Below are 23,124 nucleotides of genomic sequence, written 5' to 3'. Positions count from 1 at the left end.
AAGTCAGTATTGTCTACTCAGACTGGCAGCGGCTCTCCAGCGTCTCAAGCTAAGGTTTTTCACACCTATTTGCCTGGACCCTTTTTAGTTGGAGATGCCGGGAATTGAACCTGGGACCTTCTGCTTACAAAGCAGATGCTCTACCACTGAGCCACCATCCCTCCCCATGCTTTGGCTGTATCCCAGACAACTTGCATCTTTACATCATGAGTTGTATTCTGTTTTAAAAAAGCTTCCATTTCTATCTTCGATTCTTGAAGAAAGTTTTTATCTTTTAAAATCTGAGTATTTAACCTCCATCTTCTCATTTGGGTTCCTTTAATTTTTACCGTATTTCCTGCTATCACCACTGCTTATCTCTTGTTTGTCTCAAGATGTTGTCTCTAGTTCTCTTCTAATGGATTTCACTGGGTAGTTCATTCCTCCTCGTAAAACTTTTTTTTTTAACTTACTAATAATTTTTATTTATATTTCCAATCCTGTAACTGATACATATCAAACAGAAAGAAATTCCGATACAATAAAAAAAACGAGAAACAAAGGATTAACATCATCCTATACCACACAATTGCTTACAAGAGGAGGTGAACTGTGGTTTAAAACCCGCCATCAAAATTTAATATCCATCACTTATCTAAATAATTATAACAAGAACTATAGCTCATAATAAGTGACATTCAATTTTTATCCATCCAGTTATACACTTTCTCCCATTTCTGTTTCGCTTCACTTTTCGACATTCCTTTAACCAAATTGGCTAAAATGTCCATTTCCACTACTTGAAGAATCTTCTGAATTACCTCTTCCTTTTGTGGGACTACCTTAGACCTCCAAAATTTAGCATATAGAATTCTTGCCGCAGTCAGAATGTATACAGTAATATATTCATCTTCACGGGGGACAACCCCTCTAACAAACGGAAGTAGCATAGTTTCTGGTTTAAAGGTGATATTTACCTTAAGTATTTCTTTTAACATTCTGTGAATTACTATCCAGTATCTCCTTGCTATATAACACGTCCACCATAAATGGTAGAAGGTTCCTATCATCCTTTCACCTCCTCGTAAAACTTGATGGCACACGCTTAACGTGGTCATATTCTTCTTGCATTATCTCCAGAGTCACTTTAGGATTTCTGCAAGAGCTTCGCTAAGGATTTTCTGGAGCTCATCCAGATCTTCAGATATGTCCTCTGATACATTTTGAAACCTCAACATAAAAGCTGCTCTGTCCATCTCCAACTGGATAACTCGCGTATCATATACTTTCTGTTCTTTTCCCAACTGTTCTACCTTTTGTGTATTATCCACCACTTGAGCATCTAGAGCCTTCAATGCTTTATTGGTCTCTGCTGTTTGTTTTCTGTTCTCTTGAAGCTCTTGTTTAATTTCTTTCACTTGTTCTCCTATATTGTCTACCTTGTCAGTCAGTTGTGCAATAGCTGCCAATAAAGCATTTTGCATTTCTTTCATCTCTCCTTGCCCCGTTGCAGCAGTCAGCTTTGCTGTGCCAGATGGGAGGCTAGGCGATGGGGTCAGGGCTCTGCCTTCTCTATTCTCTCTTTTTTCCCTTTTTTTGAGCCTCCTTAAATCCAGCAGCCATATACCTTGCTTGCATTTTCCTTCATCTGGTATATTAGCAGGTATCTATCTTAAAGCAGTATGGATTTAATTAAATCCACAACCTTTTCTCTGATAAATCAATGTTTTGGAAATCTGCACTAGTTTGTTTGGGAACACCACTTCCCAGCTTGTATCAGCAGTCTAAAAAAACACCAAACAATGATAAGCCAAAAACTAAACAGTATCTTTTAACAATAACAACCATTCAGCTATGACAAACAGCAAAGCAAAGGTCCAGCTCAGACTGACAGTATCTTATTAGAGCGTTCTAAAATTCGATCCAAACTAGTCCAGGCGAATCTATTCCAGATAATCCAAAACCAGACTTTGAGAGTTGTGCTCCCAATTACAAATATCCAGTTGATGAATTCTCTCCTCTCCAACCACTGTAATTCACAAATAGGCAAAATTTAATCCACAAATAAACAAGGTTTAAAAGGTAAAAAAAATAAAAAAGCAAAAACACCAAACAAAAAAACAAAAATCAAAGCCCAACAGCAAGCTTCCAAAAATTGTCTTTATAATCCAGCAAAGAAGGCAAAAGTAAAAAAGAAAAAGAAAAATATTAAGCTCCAGCCAGGTACTTATAAGCCATCCAACTTTTTGTATCATATGTGAAACAGCAAAAACCACAAACAACAACAAAAAATAATAATAGTGAAAGAAAAGCCGTAAGACCCTATGTCCCAACTGAAAATTTTGTAATCCAACAAAAATTTGGCGGGGGGGGGGGACCAGGGGAAAAGAATTTTAAAAACAGAGGCTATGAATAGATCTTTGCTGCAAACAAAAAATATAACTCCTTCTTGTATATCACTGTCAAATCACCTCTCTGCCAATGTATCATTAGAAACTACAATGTTTCATTCAAAATACTCATCTTCTGCCCATCAGACCAGCCAAATTCTTCCATATCATCAATAGATTTTAAGACCAACAAAGCTTTATTCCGAGATTACGGAGATGGAGGAAGCCGAGTCCAGCTCCATCAGGCAGGGGGCACCGTTGATAAGCACCAATACCTTAATTTTATTGGGGGTGTCCTGGGGCAAGTTCAGTACCTGGATGCTGGTTGATGCTGTGGTGTGTGCTTCAGTTGAGTCATAGCGTGTCGACTGGCGCCTCTGGTTGGACTTGGCCCAGCATGCTTGAGCAGTGTGGCCAATTTTCCCACAGTTCCAGCAGTTTGCATTCCGGAACAGCCAGTCATGGTGCTAGTGTGGGTCCCCGCAGCTTGTGCACTTTCCAGAGGCTTGCTTCTTGGTGGCCCGTGGTTGGGCCCCTGGCCAGTTTCTGCGGTGGGCCACATGGTGGAGCTGATGTGCTTCCTCCACATCCAATGTGTCAGAAGCTGTGGATGCTGTTGCCTGGTGCATGGCCATTGCCTGGCGACTGCTGTGATGTAATACTTGAGCTGGTCCCCCCATGACTCCCACAGGTCCGTCCTGGTAGGGTTGAACTCCGGTAGTTGGTGTCCTGGAGCAACAGCCATGATCCCAGCCGCAATGCATGTCGCTACGAGTGATTAGAGCTCTGGAGTGAATGCACGAGGTGAGCGGTGCAGCTGAGCAATAGGCTGACTCAACAGGATCCCACCTGTTAAGGATCCCTTAACGACTAACAAAAATTGTGGCAGGGCATGAGCTTTCATGAATCAGTGTTCACTTCGTCAGATACAGCTAGAATTTGGGTCCATCTGTCCTTGTATCTTGGAGACTGAAGTGATTTCAGACACTAAATGACAATAGCAGGCATTGGTAACGAGAGAAGAAACCTAGGGCTCATTTCAGTCCAAGAGGATGCATTGTCTTGAGCAATTTAGCAGTCTCTCTAAATTCCTTTGCAAGAAAATTCCTTTGTAAGAAAACTGCTACTCTTAGGTCAGCAACTGAATGTCCTGGAAGGTTAAAATGCCCCCACGCTGGTTTTTGAATGTTGTAGCTTCCAATAGCAGTAATAATAGTAGGAGTCCAGTAGCAGCTTAAAGACTAACAAAATTTGCGGTAGGGTTTGGGTTTTTGTGAGTCACTGCTCACTTGTTCAGGCTTATTTCCATTTATTCTTTGCATTCTCCTGGACTGAATCCTCCTGTACCAAATTGAGACTTAGGTTTCCTGTCTCATTAGCAATTCTGATATCTCCACACCTACTACCCTTCTGCATATCACACCTAATCCAATCATGCCTGCTATTGCCATTCAACATCTGAAATCTTCTTTATAAAATTTATATCTCCGATACCTCATGTTACATTTTATGGCACACATGGCCTGGCCCGACAAAGTGGCATCGATATCAGATCGATTTGCCTTGTAACAAATGAGTTCAGCACCTCTGCTTTACACCATGCAATGCAGATAACACTTTTAAAACGATTAATACTTGCAACAACAGATATCATGTCATCATTTGGAATGTGGTAAATTGTATCCTGTAGAGTCTAGACCAAGCCTACCTGACTTGTATGGCCCAGGTGAGTCCCATCATATCAGATCTCAGCACAAATTTGCCAGCAGTCTGAGAAGTCTGTTTTAAAAGGTGACAGCGCAAGATGTGGCCTTCTCCTATCTACATAAACAGTGGCAAACAACCCAAAATAATTTCCTCTCCAATATACTTTGCTAAGCTATGGAGATTTATCCCAATAGCAGGGGTGGTTAAGGTGATATCAGTAGCTCTACTGTTGCCATGTCTTTTCTCCCCCCTTCTCACCCCACTCTGTTAGCTCATTTCAATTTCTCTCTTTTCTCTTTAATTAGCTGTTTCTCTTTGCAGCCATCTGGATTTCTCTATTTTGCTTTGGTTTGGTGTATGGAATCAGTATAACAAGGAAGTAGGTTCTTATTGGGGTGTACTGTTTATTCACTGATGTGGGGCTGTTCTCTCTCCATTCCTGTTATCCTTGAGCCATCCTGCCTTGCAATGGAATAGACTCCCCCAGACCTCAGAATGGGATGAGGAGGGTGTTGCACCACCTGGTTCCTCACAGTTCCCTGGACCTGTTCTCCCCCTGGCCTAGGAGCAAGAACCTCTCATTCCTCCCTGGCCTGCTGTGGCATTAAGTTGACTTCGTCCTCCCTTTCCCTGGTTGGCTGTCCTAGGAGGCCTACCAGAGTGGCAATTCCCAGCTTGCTTTGCACACTGCCTGCCCAATTCTTCTTGTAAGATGCACTGCCACACCACCACCACCTCCTCTGCTGGTGGTCTGGTCCTCTAGAACCCCTGCTAAGCCCCTGCCATCTGCAGTGACTGAGGTAGAGATTCAAGGACCCCCTTCCAATGGAGGCATGGGCCCCCGCTGCCAAGCCCAGCCTCTCCACCATGCATCAGCTTGCTGGTGGTCGGGAATTACCCCCAAAAGAGTACCCAATTTTAGCATCGGAACACTGGGGCAACACTTTGGTTTTTGAGCAAAAACTCTGTGGTAGAAAGTAATTCTATCATAGAGGTTTTGCCCCAAATCCAGAGCACTGCCCCAACATCCCTGATGTGCTACGTCACTTCTGGGTCACATTAGAAGTCACATGAGCATATTGCTGAAATTTGCAAAGAAACTCCCAGCTCCCAGTAAGTTCACCTACCATCCCCCACTGGCTGTCCAGAGGGACTTGGCATCTGTAGTCTGGAGCTGCTGTTGGCATGGCCCCTCTAGGTTGCTTTTCCCTTGGGCAGGGCTCCAGAGGTCGGACATGAGCTAGCAGTAAAGCCAGGGCTATGCCCATCCCTGAACAACTCATATCTGTAAAATCAATATAAATTGTAATAGTAGAAAAGGGGGGAAACAGTAAAAGCCTCAGACTTGGACGCCAGGAGTAATTTGATATGTGCCAGAAACACATGGAAATCAGTGAAACAAAAGCTAAAACGAAATGCAATGGAAGTGATGGACAGGATACCTTGTTACAAGTATATTAGTCCATTTAAATTGTGGTAGCAACTACATTGTCCCTCCCCCAAATCAGAGTGGAGAGACAAACACAGTAAATGAATTCAACAAGGCCCACTTGGTTAATTATTTATAACTGTAACAGTGAAGGGATGTCTTGGAAGTGTGGAAAGCAGGGCAGGTGGAAAGGGCATCGCTACTAAGCTCTTGCATAACTCCTTTTAATTTCAACAAGGCAAGAAAACTTCCCACTGGATTATGTCTTTAGAGTTTATGAGATCTACTCTGTTTGGGATGAAGTCTTAGCAAGGCAGATAGTGGTAGCTTCTTTGGAGCATTGTGCCGTAACAGTCCACAGTTGCTCATTCCTGTAATGTTAGCAACTGGTCATGTAGGGCATTTTACTGTAACCAATATAAATCTTTGTCCCATTGCTATTGCTAGTGGAAATATGCATGCAAATTGTTTAAATGGCATTCTGCCGTACAGACAGTGTGTAACCTGAGTTAAAATGTGAAACCAGTTGCTGAAAGTCAAACTCTAAAATGAAATCCATTAAGTGGTAACCCACATTCATTATTCTCCCCTCTTCACGATCATAGCATATGTTCCAGGTTTGTAAACCCTTTACCTCTACCTATGATATGAAAGACAGCAACAGCATGCTGATCCTCCACATTCAGGGGCAATAAACCTCGGAATACCAGTGCTAAAAAGCAATATCAGAGACAGGACTTGGCTTCTGCACCCTGTTTGTTGGCCCTCCAGAGCAAGTGGTTGGCTACTGCATGAAACAGAATGCTTGAATAAGTTCACAATCTGATCCAGCAGGACTCATCTTATGCTCCTATGTCAAGTATAAGCCAGATACTATCAGAACAGAATGTAGCAACTTGAGCACATGAAGTTGCCTTATACTGAGTCAGACCGCTGGTATATCAAGGTATCAGTACAGTCTGTTTGGAATGGCAGGGGCTTACCAGGATCTCAAGCAGAGGTTGGTCTGCTACCTGATCTATTTAACTGGAGAGTTGAAGAAGAAGAACAGAAGAAGAGATTGGATTTATACTCTGTCCTTCACTCAGAGTCTCAGCGATTTACAATCTCCTTCTCTTTCTCTCCCCACAAGACACCCTGTGAGGTAGGTGGGGCTGAGAGAGCTCTGAGAGAACTGCTCTTGAAAGAACAGACTCTGAGAGAACTGTGACTGACCCAAGATCACCCAACTGGCTTCATGTGGAAGAGTGGGGAATCAAACCTGGTTCTCCAGGATTAGAGTCCATGCTGTTAACCACTGCACTAAAGTGGCTCTCGAGGACTGAACCCAGGAGCTCTGACACTGAACTGCAGACTTCTTTTATATGGGGAACTCCAAAAAATGACTGAATGTTACACTGTCCACATTAGAGGTCCATTTGCATAAGAAAATAAGTTACAGGTTGCAACCTGTAATTTGGAAATTAGCCTTAAAGGAAGTGCTTCATCAGAGAGTAATAAAAAGTAATATACATTACAAGTATACACACATTTTGTACCAGGTTGACTGTCATGGTTTCTCCCAAAGAATCCTGGAAAATGACGTTTGTTCGCTATGCAAAGACTTTTATATTAGAAAATTTCAGCACATTTCCCAAGAGTCCCTGGTAAGAGAGAATAACTTTCAAAGGCATTTCTTTCACCAGCATAGCATTTACAGACACATACACAAATCAATCCACTATTAGCATGTTCCTCAAGCTGTACTGCATAAAAATCAAATTGTAACATGCTTTTAGCCTGACATACCCCTATACATTCAGTGGTTGGTTTCCTCAACTAAGACCATGCACAGGCGAGGGGAGTCAAAATATGATAACCAGACTAGGGAGGAAGTAACTTATATACAGTGTAAAACTGGAATGCATGGGAAAGAATGTCAGGCCCTGGTTTCTGTGCTGGAGCCTGTGTGTTCCATACTTATGGACATTCCTGCAAACACGTCTTTGTATTTTGTGCTGCCCTGTTCTGGTGTTAAAATACACCTATGATGGTGTCCCTTTGTCACATGCAACACACACACACCCACCCTTATTTGTAAATTCCAATCACATTTATTTATTTATTCATTTAGTAGACTTATATTCTGCCCTTTCCCGTAAATGGACTCAGGGCGGATCACAACATAAACATAAAAACCTACAATTTAGAACTAAAAAACAATGCAATAAAATTAACAAAACAAAGAACAATAGAAAAACAAATAAGGTGCATCACAGGCAGGAAGGGCACATTTTACAGAATAAAACAGTTATCGCCCCAAAAATAAAATGATGGTAATAATAAAAAAGATAGCACAAGGGTAGAGCATGATGTCACAACAAGGGAGGCCAACTGATGGAATAGTAGCTGGCAAGGGATGCCCGCTGCCTGGACATAGTGTCAATAGGCCTGTGGTGCCCACTAGCATGTTTTCTGGTGCCTACTGCCTTCTCCCCTAAAGAAAAGAGCCAATCCTGGCCTTTGTCACATCCACGGATGAAGCCATAGAAACATCTATTATGGTTTTTCCACATGCCACTTAAACTTTGAAAATACTCTGTGCAACTCTTTCTTGCCCTGAAAATAAGGCCCATCCACAATCCCCCAGTGTATATGAAAATATGAAGCGGCTTTATATTAACTCATACCACCTTGCCCAATCCTATCTGCCAATAATGCTACTCAGGCATTAAGACACACACACAGGGAATTGCTGAGGTTTCAAAATCACATCAGTCTAGAAAATTTATCCCAAAAAAAGTTGTGCTACAGATAAATACCAAATAAACAAATGCAGACATCTTCACAAGAAAATAAAAATATATCCATAATTCTACTAATGTCTAAAATATAGAATATTACTAATCTGTAAATATATGCATATCTGGACTGAAGTCCCAGGGGGTCAGCATTTTGGATTATATGAACCTGTGAAACTGCCTTACGCTAAGCAGAGTTACACCATTCTCAACCAGCAACCTGAGATCCTTTAATTAAATTAAAGATGCTGGAACTCTGACTTACCTGCAGGTCCAGTTTGCAGGCCTGCAGGTGGGAAGGGGCAAGGGGAGGGGTAATGACTGACTGCCTGGTTGGCTGGGAGCCAAGTAGCAACAACAGTGTGAATCCTGAGCCTGCCCCTTTCTGGGGGCTAGGTGTAACTGACCGGCCTGAGAAGGCCTGAGAGAGGAGGCAGGGATTTCAAACTGAGGGGATTTAAAGAGTACTCACACTGCCTGGAACTCACCTGACCATGATTCCTAATGCTCTTTGAGACCTCTCCCTTCCCAAAAAACCTCTAGTTGTTAAAACTTTGGGAGGTGCAATTTTACTTTGTTGGTCTTAACTAGGCCTCGGATTCAGCGGGAGCTCACAGAAGCACAGCTCCTGAACCTTTCTAACAGTTCCACCTCCTCCTTCCCACCTTGTCCATTGAATAGTAGGTGCAGCTGCATAACAATCCCTGGATGAGCTCCACCACCTTTTTTTCTACAAAACGACCCCATTCTTAACTAATCAAATCTTAGACCGATTTCGCACTACGCTTGTTCCGGGGTGGAGAACCCTTTTGCTACTGGGGCTTCGATCTGTTTTTGCACAATTTGCCCCAGAGCTGCGAGTTGACAAGCCACTATTCCACAGCAAGCGGGATATGCTGACAAGCGGTTTCCGCTTGCTGCAGAATAGCAGCATGCCAAATCGGTCTTAGTTTTTCTCCTCACTTAACAGCACCTGCTAATTTGTGTCCCACCACCAATCAATCAATTAGCTCTGAAGTGAAAGATTTATGCAATCTGAAGAGAAACCAGAATTAATAAACTTTGCCTTAATAATGAAAACAGAGAAAGGGTATTTTATATTTTATCCTTCAATGTTTTGTATCCATTGTATTCCTGCATATTTCTACTATAAAATGATAAAGTATTTTTAAAAACAAATTAGCTCTGAAGCTGGCTGCACCAGCTCTGAATGTTAATTATGAAAAGCATGTAGAATTGCCACTTTATTAGGTGTTTATTTGGTTAACAAGTCAGACTGATACAGCTTCTTAAGATTTTAAGGAACCATGGTTACCTTGAAACATCATGATATTGATACTACTCTGGGCTTCTTTTTATATTTAGTTACATTTTCATTATTTGTTTTCATTTTCTACTTTTTACTGTTGGTTTCATAAATTCATTTATATTATTGGCAAACATTGCACTTTTCAATATACAATTTATACAGTATCCATACACATAATGGACCATTTATACATATATGCTTGTTATCATGGTTATTTATAGATGTAAGAATAACACAGAAAATGGGTATATTTTAATGGAAATATTTAGATCAAAGAATAGAAAATGTCACAAAAATAAAGAATCATGGATTCTGTTGATGCAAGAGAGTCACAACATCAAAACAGGACTTCTGTTGATTGATATGACAAGGCTAGGTAGTGTATAGAGAACATACGGTGATCATACCCAGTCATTCTTAACTCCCATTACAAACCATTTTCAAGGGAGCCTGAAGGAAATGGGGACTTCAGAAGACTCTTTTAAAACTCTTAAACTCTTTTTAAAAAATTATTAATTTCACTTCATATCCAGTCCTAACATTGGAGTTCAGAGCATGACCTGTATTTTTGTAAATGTCTATAAACTTACAGGGCAATCCTAAACAGAGTTACAACCTTTTAATTCAGAAGAAGTCAATGGCTTTAGAAGAATGTAATTCTGCTTAGGACTGCCCTGTGAGATAAGTATTTACTAAGGTCAACTAAAGTAAGTAATGACTGTGTCATATCAAAAGCAAAGGGATTTCAGTTAGTTGCGAAGTGCACATGATCCATTATGACAAAGTTTCAGTGGATTTGAAATCATGAATTTAGCTCAGAGATGGCCAAACTGTGGCTCAGGAGCTATATGTGGCTCCTTCGCACATATTGTGTGGCTCTCCTGCCTGCCTGCCTGCCTGCCTGCCTGATTTCAAACATCTGACATTCATCTGATGTTTTTTCTGTGTGGTTCTTATGTTAAGCAAGTTTGACCATCCCTGCTTTAGCTGGATGGCAGCCCTGAAAACATACTACAGCAGATATTTTGTAACATATTACAGAACCTATTTCATTTTCCTCCAAACTGAATTCCATTCTTCCATTGGGTAACCAGATGCTATAAAAGAGAATGATCCAGTGAAAACTAGAGGTATGAAGTTATTGTTCATCACTGCTGCTTCAGCTCCAGAATCTACATTTCAGTTTCAGTTTCCCCTCATGCAAACTGAACATTTGCTTCCATGCCATGTTTTGTTCCTTCATGCCAAGAATATTTCTCAACATTATTTTATATAAATGGTGTGCATATAGTACATGAGTAGCATAAAAGCAATGTAAAAATGAAAGGAAATGACATTGTGGATGTAAAAAATAAATGTATTGAAAACACAAGCAATGAGAATGGGCGAGAAGAAAATGCATATGCAAAACCAAAAGGAAAGGAAAGGGGTCCATCTGTAAACCCTTTGTGAAAACCTTATTAGAATAGGAGGCATTTCATAAGAGCCCAGGAGGCATCGCCTTTGTGTCTTCAGGAGGCACTCATTTGGAATCAGCTGCCCAACATTTTATGAAACCCCCAAACGTTTTGTGATTGGCCTCAGCCCTCATAACAGCCATTTTATCTCACCTAATGGCAGTCATTTATTGAGGATCCCACTACCTGTTCTTGAAGTTCCAAAAGTGCATACTGGTTCGACAAGGTTGGGCTCCCTATAGTTTCTGATATCAATACATAAATTATTGTATGTCAGATTATTTTTTTTAAATCAAAAGACAAACTATAATACATCCCTTCCCAAACATTTCTCTGCATGGTTCAAGAAGCGCTTTCTTTCAGCTCTGGAGCATGAGTGGTCTTGTGTGTGCTGTGGAGTAGCGATGTTCAGGGATGTAAATATGGATAAGATGCGGAAGCCTTTCCACCAGACATAATATTAGGCCTGTTGCTGTGCACAGTAATGATAGAATTCTGAGCTACTGTAATACAAATAAAGAAAAAACTGTGGCACAATGAATTTAGCATTGTCAAGAACTACACCACAAGACAGCTATTACTTAAAGGCCAAATCCAGACAATGTGCCTGACATTTCAAAGGGGAATGTGGGCACGAACTATTTTTATGCCCATGTCAGAAGTGGTTTGGCATAGTCTTTCACATAGCACTATCATTAGTTTCTTGATTTTCTTTGCTACTGCTCTAGGTATGCACCAATTAGCTGTTATAGTCACAGACTGGGGTGATAGAAATAAGCAATCATGCTGTGAATTGTGAGATATGATTTTCAAGTATGATAATAGGTGTCTTTACCATAATCCTCACAAGCTCAGGCTTAAAAAAAAGAACAGCAGCACCCTAGCCCTCAAGTTTTGCAGAAACAGCCTGAAATTAATTAACACAGTTTGCTTAAATTCTAAACGATGTCAATAGAGGGACTGCAGAGGTTTTCAGTGGTCTCTGGGCCTTTGTGTTTTGAATATATTTATAGAATATGAATACACACAGTGGCCGTTATCATTTGTAAGATCTAAATTTACTCACTAAGAGGAGAAAACGTAAGCAGGTCTACTCAGAGGTAAGTCCCATTTTATTCCACATGGCTTATTCACAGTACAGTGTTTTTAGGACTGCATTCTATGTATTCCTGATTAAACAAGCCAATGATACATTTCATTTGCCAATGTTAATATAGTAATTTTTTCTTGTGCCTTTCCACCTAAAATGTCTAATGTTTTAAACATTAAAATAGTCACATCAACACTATTAATGCAACTTTCATATATAATGTTTTATATTTTGTTCCAGCTTGTCTATATCCTTTTTAAATTGTGGTGCCCAAAACTGAACACAATACTCCAGATGAGGTCTTACCAGAGCAGAGTAAAGCGATACCATCACATCACGTGATCTGGACACTATCCTTCTGTTGAAAACCTTATGAGGTTGCCAAAAGTCAGCTGTGACTTTTTTATTCTACCTATATAAGAAGCTGCCCTCAGCTTCTTATATAGGTAGAATAAAATCATGATAGGTAGAAAAATATTCTCTAGTATGATTCTTTGCTCAGTTACAGAGCTTTGCCCAACTTACTTGGAAGAAAACACTGTTGGGCTATGTAGTTCATACCATACTTACTAGGAAATAAGCCCCTGAATTTATTATGAACTCAGTGAATCTTCCTTTTGAATATATTTGCTTGTGATTAGTGTCCATGAATCACTGAAACTGTGAAAAAGAGACTTAGCTAATGAAGAGAAGTGCTGCGGATGATCATATCATTTTCTAAAATTGTATTATTTTCTAAGATATTATTTACAATTTTATAATCAGCTGCTTACATATTTAGTGGTCTAAGAACTGTCTGTTACCTTTCTATACCTTCCCACTAGATAGATAGATAGATAGATAGATAGATAGATAGATAGATAGATAGATAGATAGATAGATAGATAGATAGATAGATAGATAAATTTATTGTCATTGTTCTCCACAAAAAGAGAGCAACGAAATGAGGTGCTCTTCCACAAACATACCAGCACATCAAACACACATATTCATATTCATACCATTTAAATACATCTAAAACCATTTAAACCATTTAAATACATCTAAAACAGATAAACATTCATAAAACCATTAAACCATTTAAATACATCTTAAACAGATAATCCTTCATAACCCTGCATTTAACCTAACCACAGCACTTGGATAGAAACTGTCCTTAAATCTGTTTGTCCTAGCCTTCAACACTAGGGATGGACATGAACCCCCCCACCCCCACCCAGCTCCTGAACCAAACCCTGAGCTGACCTAAAAGGGCCCTACCTGAACTGAGCCAGCCCAGTGAGTTCAGTTCCCCCTCTCTCTCAGCCATGGTGAACTGTCACTGGAAGAAAGAGTGGGGACCATCCAAGAAGGGATGTCCCTTTCACCTTTCTCTGGGCTGCAGTTCGCTGGAGCCAGGAGAAAGAGGGAGAACACTCAGTACATTTAGAAAAACATTTAGAAAAAAATGGATATGATTACTAAGAGCCAACATGGGTTTCCCAAGAACAAGTCATGTCAGACTAACCTGATCTCTTTTTTTGAGAAAGTGACTACCTTGCTGGATCAGGGGAATGCTGTAGACATCGTTTATCTTGATTTCAGTAAGGTTTTTGATAAGGTTTCACATACTATCCTTGTTGACAAGTTGGTAAAATGTTAGGTGGATTGCACCCAAAGAGTGCTTGCGATTGGTTCCTCGTCCTCTTGAAGAGGAGTGACGAGCGCTTCAAGGATCTGTCCTGGGACCTGTTTTGTTCAACATCTTTATAAACAATTTGGATGAAGGAATAGAGGGAATGCTTATTAAATTTGCCGATTATACTAAATTGGGAGGGGTTGCAAATACAGGAGAAGACAGAAACAGGATATAAGATGACCTTGACATGCTGGAAAACTGGGCTAAAACCAAAAAACCGAATTTTTAACAGGGATAATTGTAAAGTTCTGCATTTAGGTAGGAAAAATCCAATGCATGGTTATAGGATGGGGGAGACTTTTCTTAGTGGTGGTATGTGCGAAAAGGATCTAGGGGTCTTAGTGGATCATACGCTGAACATGAGTCAACAGTGTAATGTGATGGCTAAAAAGGCAAATGCAATTTTGGGCTGTAACAACAGAAGTATTGTGTCCAGATCACGTGAAGTGATGGAATCACTTTACTCTGCTCTGGTAAGACCTCACCTGGAGTATTGTGTTCAGTTTTGGGGACCACATTTTAAGAAGGATATAGACAAGCTGGAACGAGTCCAGAGGACGGCGACGAAGATGGTGAGGGGTCTGGAGACCAAGTCCTGTGAGGAAAGGTTGAAGGAGTTGGGGATGTTTAGCCTGGAGAGGAGGTGGCTGAGAGGTGATATGATCACCATCTTCAAGTACTTGAAGAGGATGGTGTGGAATTGTTTTCTGTGGCCTCGGAAGGTAGGATCAGAACCAATGGGTTGAAATTAAATCAAGAGTTTCCGGCTCAACATTAGGAAGAACTTCCTGACTGTTAGAGCGATTCCTCAGTGGAACAGGCTTCCTTGGGAAGTGGTGGACTCTCCTTCCTTGAAAGTTTTTAAACAGAGGCTGGATGGGCATCTGACAGCAATGAAGATCCTGTGAATTTAGAGGGAGGTGTTTGTGAGTTTCCTGCATTGTGCAGGGGGTTGGACTAGATGACCCTGGAGGTCCCTTCCAACTCTATGATTCTATGATTCAGTAAGGGTAAAATGGGTGCCAGCCATTGAATTCATTGGTTTCACTTTCCTCTGCTTCAAAGAGGGGGAATGAAACTGAGACTTTTAATGGCTCATAGCTATTTAAAACTAACAACTGACTAGGTCTACCACCTAGCTGTTTGATTTAAATGACTAGCAGCCATTTCACCGATTGGTTTTGCTTCCCCCACTGTGAAGGCAGGGAAGCAAAACCAAGGTGTTAAATGGCTGCCACAGTACCTAACATCTTACCAGTTGACTCCAAGCTGCTCACCTGTCTGGTTTAAATGTCTGGCCCCAAACAGCTGAACTGAACCAACCACAAGTCTGGTAAATGTTTGGGGAAGTTGCCTTCCCTGAACATTGGTTGGCAAGCTCCGAACTGGGCCAAGTTCAGGTTGAAATTTCAGTTTGTGAACCAGTTCATGCCCATCTCTGCTCCCCACCATTGCTTGATTTGCTGCCATGTGAAGAAGACATTCATGAGAATTATACTTTGGACAGTTGACAGCAACTGATCGATAGTACTGACTATTGTATCCATCCATCATCTGTCCGTGGATCTGCTTGCATAAGATCTTTTAAATGACATTAAATAGATAGAAAGTAAACAAACATGCAAGGGGCGGTTTACTTTTTACAATAAACTTTATTGGTTATCAAAAAGACTTTGTCTTTTCTGTATTATTATTGTCTGTATACCTTATACTGAAAGGGATGGTTTATTGACCATGAGTGCCTGAGTATTGTCTTAAGTAGCAAAATCTTTGGTGAAGGATATCTATGGCTGCAATCTAAAGACACTTTCATGGGAATGATGTGGGATTTATTTCTGAGTGAGACTGCTTAGGATTGCTCCAGAATAAGGTACTATTCTGATTTAGCCCTAGAGAAGAAGAGAGACAATAAAAAGGAAATATTAATTGTAAAACCTTTTTTGTTGGTAAAAGTATGCAAACATTCACAATTTTCCAGCTGCCACGGGGCACTGAGAATATCAAAAGCTGCAAACTTTTAGCCGTAGCAGTGCTGCTGCTTGTCTTGTGGCAAAAATAGTAGAGAAGGCCTGACTACACTGGGAGTGTTGTCACCATACAAATACAAGCCCGCCCTCACAGTAGCAAGGAACAGCTGCTCTCCTGTGAAAGACCACCATCCACATCATCACTTCCTAAGAATAGCTGAAGGCTTTAGCCAAATCCATAGGCTGACTGAAGTGTGCTCCTGTCATTCAGGGCCTGCCTCAGCAAACTTGAACTATGCAAAGTACATCTCCTTTTTTTGTCCACGATTGCCTTTTATCTAGAGGCATTCATTGCTGGAGAACACTAATGTACCAGCGAAAACAATGAATATCCTCAGAGAGCAGCAAGGCAGCTCTGTGCTTTATCAGCATCATGAATTGCCTCTTACTCCATGAGAAGTCTGCTTAAAAAGAATATTCGTTTATGATATTTTTTTTTTTCAGTTAAAAAACCCCATACTTTCTTCTACGGTGCATCATCTCACTCAGTATGCACGCTTGGTCCAAAATCTGACAGTTTAGCCACAGTTCACTAACATCTTCAGTTGATGTCATTTCTAGATGCCATCAGCACAGACATGGCATCGTGGAGCTTTAACATGGGATGGCACACCATAAACTCAGTCACATCATCATAAATTGCAAAAGTGTATTTGATTGTCCCATAATAATCATTTGTGTAGCAACATGAGCCAACCCATTGTCAAGACAGTGGTGTCTGCATAACTGAGTAATTCCCAGACACACAAGAAAATATTGCTTTGTCAATTTAAAAATATAAAAGAACCCACCCAATGATTTGACAATCAAAGTCTTTCTCTCAAAGAGCAACTGAAGTCTGAATGTCTTTGAGTGGAGGAGGAAGACAGGAGGGACAAGGGAAAATAAATCTCTAATATTATCCTGGATGGAGAGATTGAGGGCTTTTTTGTAGCAGGAACTCCTTTGCATATCAAGCCAAACACCCCTGATGTAGCCAATCTTCCTGAAGCTTACAGTAAGCCCTGTACTAGGAGCCCTATAAGCTCTTGTCCAGCATATTGTTTCATGCAGTGGCCAAATAGTTGCCCTGAAGTGCCAAATAACAGAATACGGAGGCCAAGGACCTCTCCTGCTGCTGCTGCCTCACAACACTGGTATTCAGAAGTCTGCTGCCTCTCTATATGGAGGCATCATGAATTGAACTCCCACCCTTTTATCTTGTTAAGTAACCAGTGTGTAGGACCACTTTTCAAATCAGGGCCATGAAATGAGGAGAGGGACCTCGTGCTCTTTCCCAATCCTGAAACAACCCCGGGAGTTGCTGCTTTTTGTACTGGGGAAATTTAGTTCCAAGCAGGGAATTACAAGAACACATCTGGTGAAAAGGACCAAGGTGGACATCCAGAAGACGTAAGGACTTTGCAATGTGCAGGTCAGAAACATACTCTGGATGGGAAGTGGGAAAGTTGTTTGTTCCATCTGCCAATCACCACAACCACACCACAGTAGCAGAACTGTTCAACCAACAGCCTCATATGTCACATTTTGCTCATTCTAGACCTGCAAAACCTTTGTGACAATGCATTGTTCTGCAGTCAAAATATATCAAGCCTAGGTGAGCCATTGTACATTGTGGATTCAGTGTGGTGGATCACAGGTTATGTTGGTGAGGCCAATGCAAGTAGGCTTGCAAAAAGGTTCAATCAGGATAACTTTAGCAAACTTGCCAAACCACAGCATATTCAGAAAGACAATTTTGGAAACATACGTACATATTTAATGTTGGTGTTTAATGATACATCCAGACAAATAGTTTACATTTTAAAAACAGTTTTCTAAAAATGAGTACTTCATATTAAGTAGTCTAGCCAAGCATCTGCTTTATCTTTCAGAGCATGGGTACTGGTTCAGATCCATCTTAAACCTGGCAATTGGAGGGTTTAGAACATAACCACGTGACTCTGAATCAAGACTTGACAGGGGAAAAGTAGCTTTAGAGACAAAAGTACTGAAAGGATAGAAAGTACAACAGAATAGCATTAATGCATTCATACACAGAGTCTCTGATGACATTCAAACTGTCTCACAAGCACAGTCTTCAAGTACAAAACCTTAAAATACATAGTCAAAACTGAAAGTTGCATTGGACTTTACTAATAATTTTACAATAATAATCTAGACTAAACGCGTTTCCCTCCAAAGTTTTACAAGGGAGATATCAGCGAGCCCCTTTAGCCGACAGACTTTGCTCCTGTGGAGCAAATACCCCTGACTCAATCCAGCATATATTGCTTGATTGTTCTTTATACCATAACCTCCGTAAACATTTATTTGACAAGCTTTCTTTTTCTCCAGATTTGTCTATTCTGCCACCCTGTTATTATTTATTGAGTGATACTGAGGGGGTGGTTAGTGAGGCTGTGGCAAAATTTCTGGCTGACATCCTTAAATTTAATTCTGACCATGTTTGAATGCATCTGTAAGCTCGGTTTTATCTTGATTTTATCTCCAATGTTTAAATTTTTATATTCTGTGTATTTTTATCTGATTCTATTATGCCATTAAAGGTTTGGTATGGTATGGTATGGTACAATAATAAAACACAATAATGAAACACAGTAATTTCCTAAAGATGTTTACAGAGTTTCTCTGTTTCAAAGCCAATTCCAGAGACGTAAAGAAATATTACTTGCTCTCCAAGTGGTAAAAAGCGTGCCTATGGAAACAGAACTTATTGGCAGGCCATTCTAACAAGTAGCATGGTTGGCCCATCACTTCCCACTCCTATCCCAGGAACAAATGAAATGAGATCATGGAGGACCTGTACATAGATTTCCCCTGTATTTGAAAAAATGGAAATCATTGGGCAAGGATTCAGAGCGGACTCATCAGAGGAAATTTAATTCTTCCTGACTGTATGCTTTCACCAATCAAAACCACCTGCATGCCATTATTATTAAAGGACTGAATACAAACTCTTTCTCCCTTGTTTGCCATCCAGGGCTACTAGCAGCATAGGTATGGGAATACAGGTCACTGTCCATAGGCAAAACCTTCCTTCTCTGGGCCAAGTCTCCCCTGGGGCCGTGGACAGCTGCTATTTCCATTCTTTTTAATGCTGGGAAGAATTGTTGTGGATTTTCCAGCACTGCATCTAGTGTGGCTTTCAAAGTAACATTCAGTGGAATGAATTGCTTCCCAAGGCTTTATTCTGACAAATATTTTTAAACTTCTGTGACATTTTGAAAATTACATAATGTATTTCATCTCTCCATAAATCTTATTTGAACTCCATAACAACACCAATTTAACATTATAGCAAAATTCCTACAATGGAACAATATCTCATCTTACTTTCAAACACATCCCACGTTTTAAACAGTCTTTAATTAGCTGATTCACCTGATTGGCTGTCATGCCATTTTGATAACATTAAGCTTGGTAATGTTCCACCCCAGACTAATTAAGTTTCTTCTAAGAGAATTACTCTGAGAATACACTGTAATTATAATGTGTGCATTCTATTTAAACCAGTTGTACAAGCTGGCAAGTCCTATTAATGGCAATAGTAGAAGTGAGAGCATGGTACAGGAAACAGAATAACTACAACTGGTATTGAAAGTTATTTAAAATATCTGCTTCTCTGATGAAGTAGTAAGCTTCTCTTTTAAAGGACAGAATTAAAGGTCTTTAAAACCATTAATTAAGCAAAGAAAAGATGCAGCCTCACCTGTTCAGTGTTGACTTTAAGCAGCCTTTGATTTGTTTATCTGCATCTTCCTGGAGTTTGGTATCCTCCACCAGTGCCATTTCCTTTTTATGACAGATCAAAATGTAATTGTGATGGTTGTAGTTTGCCCAAAATATCCCTGCAGATGTCTCATAGCGTATACAAAATTCAACTTTAGCACCATCCCTTTGATAAGGAGGAACCAATGAAATCTTGAACAAGAACTGGTCAGTCTCACCATCACAAGAATTAGGCACATATTCTGCTAATATGTCATAATAAGTCAGCCAGTTGTCCAAAGACATCCTAACGTAGACCAGCTTTTCAAAAGAAACATTTAGAACACGAATAATGCCCTTCATACATGTTATCCCTGGTAGAAACTCTATGGACTCTAGCCATACTTTTTGTGCATGCACTTTTTGCAAAAGCTCTTCTTGTGTGGTGGGTAGTGTAAACAGTGGAGTTAAATAGAATTCCTCCACAGGCACAACTTCATCTTCTAAGTCATCATTTGGTAATGTAGTTGGGACTTCCCAGGTATCAAACTCCTTAACAGATACAAGGTCAAAACCAAATGCATCAGCAAATGAAACTTTTCTTGCAATAGTAGATGGAGCTTCTGACTCTGTTTCTTCAGAAGAATCTGAATTCCGTCTTCGGGGGCTAGGTGAAAAACGAGCCTCGAGTGTACTTTTAACATCTTCATCTTCTGAGAGAGAATCACTTAAAGTTGGAACTTCTAATAAGTTCTCCTTACTAATATGACCAAGTTCTTCAAAAGACTCCATTGGGTTCTCTGATATAAACTGAAAGAGACCCGTCTGAGTACTGGCAGCTGATATTTGAGATCCTGTGACTTGAAACAAGGATTAATATTACAGTTGACATGGCAAAAAGGACTCTGGTCTATTAATAGGAGCAATGGCTTGTTAAATATGTTCTCCAAAGGCCTCCAATCTGATACCAGTACTGTGAAAACTTCCAGTTTGGAGGTAATGTCTACTTTCAGTATTCCAGTAATATAAAACTCTGGACCTTGGTAATCATTACAGGAAGTAGACATTAGTAAAATGACAAGCTTGCATTTGGTAAATAGAAAACACATTACAAATGTAGAACTGTAGATTCTTACATACAGATATTATCTTGTTAGTGATTTATATATTGCATGAGATTTCTATGTAGCTGTCAAAAAATGCAATTAATACAAAATACACTGTGTGGGGTGGGACCATGGCTTAGTGGTAGAAAATCTGTTTTGCATGAGGACAGTCCAAGTTTCAACTCCCAAACCTGGTGATCTGAAAGATCTTTACCTGAGATCCTACTAAGCTGCTGCAAATCAGATTATGCAGTTTTGACACTGAAAAGCTAATGGTTTGACCGTACAATGCAGAATTATGTGGTCATGTGGCAATTTGACCCACCCTTGATAAAGATGTTTTGTATTTAGAGCAGAGAGCCAATATCTATGGTTTAACCATATTAAATAATAAAATTTTACAAATAATCATGATACAATTCTCCAGGGCTTTTTGGAAGGAAAACTCCAGCAGGAACTCATTTGCATTTTAGGCCACACCCCCTGACATCACCATTGGTTCACACAGGGCTTTTTTGTAGAAAAAGCCCACCAGGAACTTATTTGCATATTAGGCCACACCCCCTGATGTCAAGCCAGCCGAAACTGCATTCCTGTGCGTCCCTGCTCAAAAAAAGCCCTGCAGTTCTCAGTTGAACACCAATGGTTGGTGCACAGAGGATGAAAATATCTTGGACTAAGAGGAATGAATGGCTAGGGGGGAAGGAGGGTGGGAAGAGAGATGCTGGATTTTCATAAACAATCATGATGAGAAAAAACAAAGATACGCCCCAGTTGCAGCAAATCTGTTCTCTTCTGCAGCATTAGTTAATAAGGTCCAATATAAATGCACACTACAAGATGCCAAATTGTTCCTGATAGTTTCCAGCCTCCAGGTGGGGCCTGGAGATCTCCTGCTTTTGCAACTGATCTCCAGCTGGCAGAGACCAGCTCCCCTGAAGAAAATGGCTGCTTTGAAGGGTTTACTCTATGGCATTGTATCATGCTGAGGCCCCTTTCCTCTCCAAATCCCACCCTCTCCCAGATCCATCTCCAAAGTCCCAAGGTAGTTTCCAACACAGACCTGGTAACCCTAATTGCACAAGTTATGTTCAGGTGAGCTCCTACAACATCCTTTCTTCGCCTGTATCCCGGCCTCAGATTCAGTGGGAGCTCACAGGAGCGCAGCTCCTGAACTTTCTGAGAGTTCCACCTCCTCTTTCTGAGAGTTCCACCTCCTTGTCCATTGAATAGTATGTGCAGCTGCATAACAATCCCTGGATGAGCTCCACCACCTATTTTTCTGCAAAATAACCCCTGCCTGTATCTATGAGACTGGATGCCAGTCTGACAGAATAGCTTTCAATATACAATAGATTTAAACCTTTCCATGCACAGATTGCCCTGGAGTTGGCTTCATAATGCTCATTTACTGCCCATAGCCGCAAAGGACCGCCTGCTCAACAGCCCGTGAGCCCAGGATTAAGTTTGGTGCCATTGAAACAGAATTTTATGAATATTTTCCTTCAATGACCACTGGTCAAGATCTTACCAACACAGGCCAATTTTTTTAAAAAAAATAGAAGAATAGTCTTTAGTGAATATGTTACATTTTCAAATATAACTTTAGCAACAAAAATATAATTTCTCTGCTAAACTTTTAAGCATTTCAACTTTTTAAATTCTGTTTGAGGTATGTTTATGAAGAAGTGTCTTCATAATATTCCTTATCTGAAAATAATGATGGGGGAATTTTAGTAAGAAATTCCCAAAGAGACATAGGTTTACTTAAAACTTATACAGTTTTATCTTTCAATATCATTACAATAATCCCCCAAACAGACATCTCTTAATAACATCAAAGTAAACCATCTAAGAACATAAGAGAAGCCATGTTGGATCAGGCCAACGGCCCATCCAGTCCAACACTCTGGGCGTTTTCGCACTTACCTTAATCGGCAGCGACGCCCCTCTTCACCGCGCAGGATCTGCGCGGATTTCGCACTAATTGCCGCGGAGCTCCCGGAAGAGCCGGAAAGTCCCGCGGCTTTTGCGGCGCAAATGGAAACTGGTTTTTGGCAGTTTCCATTTGCGCCGCAAAAGCCGCGGGACTTTCCGGCTCTTCCGGGTGCTCCGCGGCAATTAGTGCGAAATCCGCACAGATCCTGCGCGCTGACGAGGGGCTTCACTGCCGATTAAGGTCAGTGCGAAAACGCCCTCTGTGTCACACAGTGGCAAAAAATTTTATACATACACACACACTGTGGCTAACCTGTTACATTTCTTTGAGGGGGTGAACAAACATGTGGACAAAGGAGACCCGATAGATGTTGTTTACCTTGACTTCCAGAAAGCTTTTGATAAAGTTCCTCATCAAAGGCTCCTTAGGAAGCTTGAGAGTCATGGAGTAAAAGGACAGGTCCTCTTGTGGATCAAAAACTGGCTGAGTAATAGGAAGCAGAGAGTGAATATAAATGGACAG

At 40.6% G+C, this 23,124-nt stretch overlaps 1 protein-coding gene and 1 non-coding gene across 2 annotated transcripts in view; both read right to left on the bottom strand.

Moving 5' to 3' along the window:
• PPP1R3A (protein phosphatase 1 regulatory subunit 3A) overlaps positions 1-20,381 on the bottom strand; it is a 41,588-nt gene extending 21,207 nt beyond the window's left edge. Inside the window, exon 1 of the mRNA XM_060244866.1 lies at positions 19,559-20,381. Within this exon, the coding sequence (XP_060100849.1) occupies positions 19,559-20,349 (791 nt within the window). The 5' untranslated portion in view covers positions 20,350-20,381. The remainder of the gene's footprint in view (positions 1-19,558) is intronic.
• TRNAT-UGU (transfer RNA threonine (anticodon UGU)) lies at positions 90-164 on the bottom strand. The gene has a single exon. It is a non-coding gene; the product is annotated as a tRNA-Thr (tRNA).
• Positions 20,382-23,124: the final 2,743 nt, after the last annotated feature.

Source organism: Heteronotia binoei, chromosome 8, assembly GCF_032191835.1.
Source record: "Heteronotia binoei isolate CCM8104 ecotype False Entrance Well chromosome 8, APGP_CSIRO_Hbin_v1, whole genome shotgun sequence".
NCBI lineage: Eukaryota > Metazoa > Chordata > Lepidosauria > Squamata > Gekkonidae > Heteronotia > Heteronotia binoei.
Note: the sequence above shows the minus strand (reverse complement) of the source record. Positions and strands in the feature narration are given on the sequence as shown.